The sequence below is a fragment of the Scylla paramamosain genome, chromosome 5 (genome assembly GCF_035594125.1).
Source record: "Scylla paramamosain isolate STU-SP2022 chromosome 5, ASM3559412v1, whole genome shotgun sequence".
NCBI classification, from domain to species: Eukaryota; Metazoa; Arthropoda; class Malacostraca; order Decapoda; family Portunidae; genus Scylla; species Scylla paramamosain.
The window spans coordinates 13,699,924-13,709,191 of NC_087155.1; the positions used below are offsets into that span (position 1 = coordinate 13,699,924).

Below are 9,268 nucleotides of genomic sequence, written 5' to 3' on the forward strand. Positions count from 1 at the left end.
TACGGATTTTCCTAGCGCGTGCACTGAATGAAAGGAGGCGAGACCAGGGGAGTGCTGTGTCGAGGAAGGCCGAGTGTGGGGTGTGGTGTTCCTCAAGGTGTGCCAGTCGCATTTAGTTGTAGAGAAACATTATCAATACACGTCTTGAATCGGGAAGGTAAATAAAGTTGGATTTCTAACCAAATATTTGGATTAATATGGTACTGCAGAAGATACCCGTCAAATTTATGGTCTCAGTGTTTTATGGAAATACTCAAGAGTAAAGCGTGTTGACACAGAAGACTGGAAGAAGAAGAAGAAGAAGAAGAAGAAGAAGAAGAAGAAGAAGAAGAAGAAGAAGAAGAAGAAGAAGAAGAAGAAGAAGAAGAAGAAGAAGAAGAAGAAGAAGAAGAAGAAGAAGAAGAAGAAGAAGAAGAAGAAGAAAGGAAGAAGAAGAAGAAGAAGAAGAAGAAGAAGAAGAAGAAGAAGAAGAAGAAGAAGAAGAAGAAGAAGGAAGGAAGGAAGGAAGGGATATAAAGAAGAAAGAAAGGAGAGGAAAAAAGGAAATAAAAAAGAGATAAAGAAAGAAAGGAGGATAGAAAGAAAGGAAAAAAAGGAGAGAAATAAAAGAAATAAAGAAAAGAAAATTCAGCAGTGTGTGGTGAAGGTCTCGGGGCGCCTCACACCGGGCATCGCGTGGCCGGAGCGGCAGTGGCACCACAGCTTTCTCCCGACGAGCGGCAGATAGCGGCGCCCACCTGACGCATGAGCGATACAGGTGTGGGACAAGGGAGTGTCCAGAGTAACATAGCGTGAGTAATGTGAAGAAGTGAAGGAGAAATACATAATGGAGTTAATGAAAAAAGTGAAAGAAACAGGTAGAGAAAGCAAAGTGAACAGTGAAATATAGCATGGCAGCGGGGCGAGCAAGTGAAATTAAGGATATATATATATATATATATATATATATATATATATATATATATATATATATATATATATATATATATATATATATATATATATATATATATATATATATATATATATATGTATGAAAAGCAGTGGTAGGTGGCAGAAGATCAAGAGAGCACACGAGGAGTGACCAGGAGGCGGGGCGTCACCTGAGGGGCGGAGTCGGTCACCTGTAGGAGGAGCAAGTCGCCCTCGGCCGCCAGACGACGAAAAAAATGAAAAAAAAAAAAAAAACATGGTCGGCCAGGCAGACAGCCAGCAAGTCTCCGTGATGCAGCTGAGGCTCAGATACGTCACAAAACTTTGAGGGAGTCAGCAGTGCACAGCAATTGCATGTATAATTGCCGGACAGCCGAGTGTCAGGTATTGTCTTTATCTCATCCTATCACGTCAGCACATCTCCGCTTCATCTTTCTCTCCGATGGATGGATTAATTCATCCGTCTTGTGCGTATACTGTGTACATAAGTTGTCCTCTGTTCTTTGTTGCACGGTAGTGTGTAACGGAAGGAGCGACGGGCACCCACGAGACTGAAGACTGTGACAGAAGCGCGAAATGCATCACTGGAAAAGCTGGACAAGATTTTCACCATCTCTAGGCAGTGAAAAAGAATAATGGAAAAAAATTATGGCACGTACTGAGTGAAACCTCTAGTCTCATAATAAACAACTCAACAAGATTCTTCAAAGATAAATATGACACGAGTGTTGACCGTGGAAAGGAACATAGTGTGGGACGTTTATTGGACGTATTGCGATGTGTATGTCTATTAGAGAGTGTATTTATCGTCACGCACACAGCAGCACCTCATCACACCACACACACACACACACACACGTATATATATATATATATATATATATATATATATATATATATATATATATATATATATATATATATATATATATATATATATATATATATATATATATATATATATATATATATATATATACCCACTTATAAACTAATCAGAATCCTCTCTGCGTCACTTATAACCTCTGTCTGTAGCGCAATGAGAGAGAGGAACGCCCTAGCACACTTTGGTTAATGCGAGTCTGCTGGTGGAGGCGTGAGTAGTCAGTGGTCATTTTTGGGATAGGTATTCCTTGATTGCAGCGGCAGGTAATAACGGCCTGGTTTTCACATTCACCCACGAGGACGGTGAAGGGCCACAGGCGTGCGTTCGTTTGCTTCCAAATGAGGGCCAACTTAAGCGAGGGCGACGCAAACAAGCACAGGTCTCAATACATCACGAGTTGCGGAACTTAATGAGTGTTCTGAGCCAACAAGTGAGTCTAATTAAAGAGCGAAAGGTACAGTTACGGTCGGTCTAAATAGAGGCACGACGAGCTGGCTGCAGATTTACCGAAGTGAGTGCGGATGCATGAGTGTCTCTTCCGTAGCGTTGTGGCATTGACGGGTTTATTTTCTGACTAGTTTAGTTGTACTGATACATCAATATTGCTTTAAAATTGATTCGGTGTTGGTATAAGGTAGGACACTGGCAACAATAGAAAACCACTGTTCTTATGAGGAGGTAGCTGAAACTCCGTGTCGTCCTCGCCTTTAACAGAGATCCACACTCCTGCCGCCGATTTGCCCATCCACAAAAAATAAAGAGCGAGACGTAAATGATGTTCGTAAAATAAAAACACTGACTGGGGAAATTTCTTTGGAGCTGCCTTTCAGCCGCGGAGAGTCAAGGATGCGGTGACCTCTCAGTTCCAGGTCAAATCTGTGACTCTACCAGCCAATTGTCCCCGTCAGGATGAGGCAGCGCGGACCTTGCCACATGAAATCAACACTTGAACCCTTGAATGACATGACCGTGTGTATTTTTTTTCCAATATTCGAGAAAGAGTGTAGGAAAAGTGACAAATGGTGAACCATATATGGAGTTTGGGGAGGAGGTGGTGTACTGGGGCGGCAGGAGCGAGAGAGAGCGCAGGAGGCGAGGGAGGGAGGGAGGGAGGCAGCACTCAGTTAGCCGGGCTCCACCGCTAAGGCAACACGTGTGACTCAGGTGCTCCCACACCTCTTCAGTGGCTCAGTGGCTGGCCCGTTGAGGCAGACGACACTTGCCGGTTGGCGTACCTGTGCAAACTCCCTCACGTGCACGCCAGAAACACTAAGACAGTCACACAGCTTTACCTGTCCCCAGGTGTTCGAGACGCTGAAAGTTTCACCGTTTTGCACAAAAAAGATATTACTTTACAACAGTGGTGGCGACACATGCCAGCTGATACTGACTTGTATTTGATACACGGTGACGCGAGTTAGCGAAACTGCGACCATGGCGAAAACCGAAAAGGAGGTGGAGGGGCAGAGTGACTCTGTGGACACTAACAACAACACGGGAAAAACTCAGAATGATTCCTCGAGTAACAGTCCCACAGCAGCTTCCGGAGGCAAGTACCAGCTGCGGCCTCGGTCCCTCCAGGCGCGGCGCCACTCTGACAGCGAGTGGAGCCTGCAGGACACGCTGCGCCACAAGCCGAGGCCGCAGCCGCTGTCCCGCTACCGCCGGAAGACGGCTAACGCGAGGGAAAGGTACCGCATGCGGCAGATCAACACAGCCTTCGAGAGCCTGCGGGGCGTGCTGCCCTCCTGGGTGTGCAGCCGCCGCGCCGCAGCGGACATGACCAAGATCGCCACGCTGCGGCTCGCCTCAGCCTATATCAGGTCGCTGCAAGATATCCTGGACGGCAACGCCCCCGAGGACACCTGCACCTGGGTCATCTCCAGCATCCTGGGTGAGGACTCTGCCTCTCAAGAATCGAAGACAAAATTCCAGTTCCAAGAATACCAACCCAATCTGAAAGTAAGTGGTCCCGATAAGATCCAGCACACGGCAAGCGACTCACAACAAGATCCTGATTTGGTGTCCCTGCTGTGCACCTCCTCGGACACGGGAGTCTTCCAAGATAACCTCGAAACGTTCTCGTACCTGACGCCGATGTCTGAATCGGAGGCAGTCGCTCTCCTGCTAGGGAGCGACTCGAATCGAGGGTGGAGCGACGTCCACCACACGCCCGTGGTGTCCTGATGTTGACAGCCAAGGCCACACCCACTCTGCAGGGCGTGTGGTCGCTGACGGGACCAACAACAATAACAATGACAAGTGGCACCAGCCTCGCCTTATCTCCTCTGTAGTGACCGTCGCCGCAATCTGAGCTGCGAACTGTGATGACAGAAAATAATATATTGTTAAATATAGAAATGTATTTATGAGGTAATAGGTAGATCGTGCTGAGGACACAAAGTCAACAGGGAGTGCAAATTAGATTAAGAAATGGATGTAACGTTCACATGTCCACTCTTTGCAACCGTGAAAAGGCAGAACATTACGACCAGACGACGACTTCCGGAGTGACCTGTACCGGTAGTGCCCTTCGTCTCGTTCACACAACCGCCACCACCCCGGCCTGCAGCCTGCTGCCTCGTGTGTCCTGGGCACCCGGGCACCCACGCGCCTCCTTGACCCCCAAAGGCCGCCTCCTGATTTCCCGCTGCTGGCCATGACAGTCGAGTCGCCTCAAGAAAATTTGGTGAAGCAAGTCCGATAAAAATTCTCTTGAGTATATAGTAGTATATAAATATGCTATCAACAGTAAGCAGTCATTAAACATTTTTCGGCAACCACGAGACGGCCCTGTTCTCCAGCTAAAATGTAGGAAGGTGAGGGCGGCAGCGGCTTGCGGATCAACTTTGTCACATCGTATATAAATCTAGTCATTCCGTCTGTGCCATACGATAAAGACATGAAGTACACAACACGCTGCCTAATAATTAAAAAAAAATACAAAAGGTGACATTGACAATCATTGCAAATATATTCTAATTAACATTTTGTGTAAACTTTACTGGGTTGTTGTGGCTGCATGCCGCGGGAGGGCGAGGCCACGCGGGGCTGTGAGGGCTGGGAATGCAGGGAGGAGAGGGCTGTTGCGAGGGAAGTGTTGCAGGGAGCCCACCGTCAGCCATGGCAGCCCCGCGTGAGCCTCCCCACCCAGCAGAGGTCAGCCACACGCCGCACGGTGCTGTATCTTGTGCATCATAGCTAGAGGTCATCTATTGTATAGCTCTCAAGGTAAACATATGGGTTATATTTCTCCTGTTAAACTAGAAATTAAATTATGATTTTTATCCTTGTGTTTCTGTACCACAACCTGTCAAGCAAGGCAAGGCGAGGCAAACACTCATGCTAAAGGAGAACGAATAATAAAATGTATACAGGAGCTCATATAAATATTTTGTTTTTTTATAAATGTGATAACAGATGAAACCATGAATGGCTCAATAATCTCCTGTGGTGCTGAAGTTTCTAAATCATAATCACATGTATTAAAAGTCTCTCATGGTAAAGGAGATCAAATAATAAAATATACACTGCAGCTTACTAACATTTTTTTTATATAAACAGAATGTAACTACAGATGAAGTTCTGAATGTCTCAGTAATCCCTTATGATGCTGAAGTTTATAAATCATAATCACATGTATTAAAAGTCACCAGTTGCGATATCAAGACTGCCCTTTCTTATTCTTCTCCCCTTGCCATTCTCATCTTGTACTGCACAACAACTCAGCTTCTGTCCTGTTCTAGATGTCCTCTCCCAGTAGATTTCAGGCCGTGACACGCTGTTCATCCATCACTACAGCAAAGAGTGCGGCGGTGTCAACACTCAACCCTATGACTGCTGCATGGCTTCTCCTTAACCTTAGTAAAATAAACCGATTCAAGTTTAGAGTTTTGCAAGACAAGACTGACAACAAAGGGAGTGATGGATGGAGCAGTTCAAACCTCTTACTGTCTATCAAGAGGCACTCCAGTGAAGTAACAAGTCTCATACAGTCACTGGCAATCAGAGTTAATCCCCTGCCTTCCTACGTCCTCACTCGCGTCGCTCTTCACACAACAAAACTGTCACCTATCATCTTGAGCCGCTTTCTCCTCGTGCTCTTCACTTGCTTACAGTTTATATTCTCCTGTGATCCATAAAAGCTATCAACACGTATTCAAATATTTGCATATGCTTCTACCTCCGAGGCATCAGAGTTTTAAGCAATGATTTTTTTTCCCCTCCTTCACAAATACCGTCCACTCAGCAGAGCAGTTCCTCCCCTTAGCTCCGCTTGCCAGCTCAGCACAAAGCGATGCCAGGGATGAAGGAATGAGTCGAGAAATTCTCAAGTATATACTCGCACATACAAGAGGATGCAATAAACGCGAGTAAAGGGAGAAAATTAGTGGTCGCTGTGCAAGCCAATACATATACCAGCCAACAGCCAGACTACTCCACACCACTGCGCGCGCACACACACACGTCCTCTCTCTCTCTCTCTCTCTCTCTCACACACACACACACACACACACACAAAGATAGTTAAGTAGTAAGACAGACAGTAGATAGACAGAGACAATGAGCAGTAAAACCAGAAGGCAATCAGACAGGCCGACTAAGTAACTAACTGACAAACAGATAGACAGTCGGACAGGCACGCACACAATCACACACAAAAGCTACACCTGCACTCAAGCTCGTAACACTGAGAGCTAACGCGAGAATATGAGGTATGAGAGCCACGCTGGGAGGGAGAGTGGAAGGAATGCGGCTTCTGAAGACCACTAACAGAGACGAAGACAGAGTTGAGCGTGACCGAGGTCTTGGTGGGACTCAAAAGATGCAAATCATACTCTCTGCTTGGAGTGCAAAGGTGCTGTTGTCACCACGCCTACTCCTTGTCCTCCCATCGCCCCCATCTGCTATGCTAGTCTCTTTTAACCCTCTGCCCCTTTGTTTTAAGTCTTAATATTCTGATCTTGACTTGATGCAGCTTTGGCTTTTTGCAGCTTATTGAACATGCGTCACTTGGGTGTTATTCATGTAATGCGTGTAACTGGTGTGGAGGTGAGAATGTAAGTGGTGGTGTTATCTTCAAAATTATGTAGTTTTCAGTCTTTACATGTGCTATGGTGAACATGAAACCACACACACACACACACACACACACACACACACACACACACATTACATACATTATTATTCTTTAAAAAAACATGTTTCTTATTCATTAATTTGAGAAACTGCTAAAATCTGCTGAATAAAAAAAAGAATGAAAGAAAATATGAAATAATCTTTACTTGTATTTAGGATTTGATGAGCACATTAACAAAAATCTGCATACAACTCCACGTTTCTCCTTCCAAACACAGAAAGAGTAATTTTATCTGTAGATCAAGTTAAGGCATCAAGCTACAAGGCACTGAACACGGTATTACCCTTGTCTACCAGCCCGACTTCACCTGACGGGGCTTCCTCACCTTCGTCTCTTATTAGCGCGAGGCAAGCACACTCCGGGGGTCAGTCACGAGGGTCAGAGGGAGTCACGCTCTGAGGTAAGGCTCTGAAGGGTCGCTGGGAGTTCAACCACACCCTGCACCATCCTCTCTCTCTCTCTCTCTCTCTCTCTCTCTCTCTCTCTCTCTCTCTCTCTCTCTCTCTCTCTCTCTCGTTCCTTTATCTCATATCCCATCCGTTCCTTCTTCACCATCTCGCCTATGATCCATCTCCATTTCTCTCACCTCTCTGTCCACCAGCCAAGCCTACCCTGGCCTTTCACCACCTCCCCTCGATCGTTTCCATCTCCCACCTTCCTCTCCACCTCCCCATTTCTCGACCCTCCCATTCTCTGTCTCATACTCCCTCCATCTGCATATTTCGTGATTCTGTTTCGCTCCAATACTCCTCAGCAAACCGGTACCGCCACTCGCCACATTTCTGCTCTATGATTCCCAGGGTAGAGTAGCAGATATGGCGTGCCAGCTGGACCCCGCCTGGCTCCTCGTTACTAGGCCGGCGGGAGGCAAGACGTCCCTCACCTCCACCTTCAGCGTCAGCCAGTAAGATATAGAATTAAGTGCCTAGTAAATATAGCAGATAAACTGGTATTTGTTGTTGGTATTACAGTGGGAGATGCAATGTTAATAGGGAAGTGTATCTGTACTGGAGCATCGGGGGGAGAGAGAGAGAGAGAGAGAGAGAGAGAGAGAGAGAGAGAGAGAGAGAGAGAGAGAGAGAGAGAGAGAGAGAGAGAGAGAGAGAGAGAGAAATACATGGGAACAGATACCAAAAGAACTATCGGATAGAAAAGCATACACACACACACACACACACATATATACACGCCACAAAACTCTGCGGAATGGACACACCAAATAAAGTGCCGCCACACATTTTTTTTCCCTCCCCGCCGCCTGGAGTGCGCAGGGCGATTGGAAGCAATATCCTGATAAGTTTATTGAAGAAAATCGCTCAAAATTATAAGGGCATGAAGCACAACGTTACAGAAGGTGCGGGACTCGGGATTTGATGCTATTGCTGACTCTCGGCTCCCGGTGAACCAGATCTCGCGTAAGGTTGAAAATTATCTCCTAAGTGTATAATTAGTGTCATATCAACAATACTTATCAAATACTTATCAGTCTCCATCAATACGCTCAGTCTGCCTCGGCCTCGTCAATCATGCTCGCACGGCGCCCCGCACTACACTCAGGCGGTAGTCGTGAAAGAAGAAAGTTGTCCCCAGCGGCAGGCAGTCCTCGGCGGCGCCTATCGACGTGCTGCCATAAAACCGTTCATCCTCCCACTTTCAGTTCCTCCGCACATTCCTTTTCATCCTCCATGCCGCAGCTTCACCGCTTCCCTTACGTCCCCCTTCACCATCTTCCACTGCATCATCTGCAATAGTAGTGTTCGTCCTCCCACTTCCAATTCCTCGTCACTGCCTCACTCCACCGCCTCTCTCGCGTCTTCCTTCATCCTTCACAGTCTCGTCTGCAGTAGTGGTGCTTCTGAGAATAACCATTTTATTGCTAGGCAAATGTTTCCTTTAACATCTATAACTTTTAGACACTTCTTTTTTGCACTAGTTCTGTAGAGTAAAAAAAAAAAAAAAAAAGAGTAAATAAACATTCTATCCTGTCTCTTTTCTCTCCCACGTCTCCATCTCAATACTTTCTTCAGTGCTGTGAAGGTTAACGGAGGACGATCATAGCAGCAAATGAGTCAATACAAATGATAGGAGATGGTAACAGATTCTTAACTCCTCCCTTACTTGTGTGATTGTTCTGTTGTACTGCAATACAGGAACTACTAGTCCAATAAGATATAAGATAGCAGACGTTTTAGTCTTCACATCACTAATATTGATTGCTTACTGTAACTATGGATTCTAGGGGTCGTGTTACATCGTTTTTCGGCAATAAGTCTCTAACAAGCTGATGAATTGATATAGCACCAGAGTAA

General features: G+C 45.9%; 1 protein-coding gene across 1 annotated transcript; it reads left to right on the top strand.

The window, feature by feature from the left end:
* Positions 1-3,253: 3,253 nt before the first annotated feature.
* LOC135100942 (helix-loop-helix protein delilah-like) lies at positions 3,254-4,006 on the top strand. Its single transcript, XM_064004561.1, has one exon. The coding sequence runs from the start codon at positions 3,254-3,256 to the stop codon at positions 4,004-4,006; it is 753 nt and encodes a 250-aa protein (XP_063860631.1).
* The last annotated feature ends 5,262 nt before the right edge of the window (positions 4,007-9,268 follow it).

Excerpts from the sequence above, each read along its gene's own strand:
- LOC135100942 (XM_064004561.1), top strand. The coding sequence starts at position 3,254 with ATGGCGAAAACCGAAAAGGAGGTGGAGGGGCAGAGTGACTCTGTGGAC.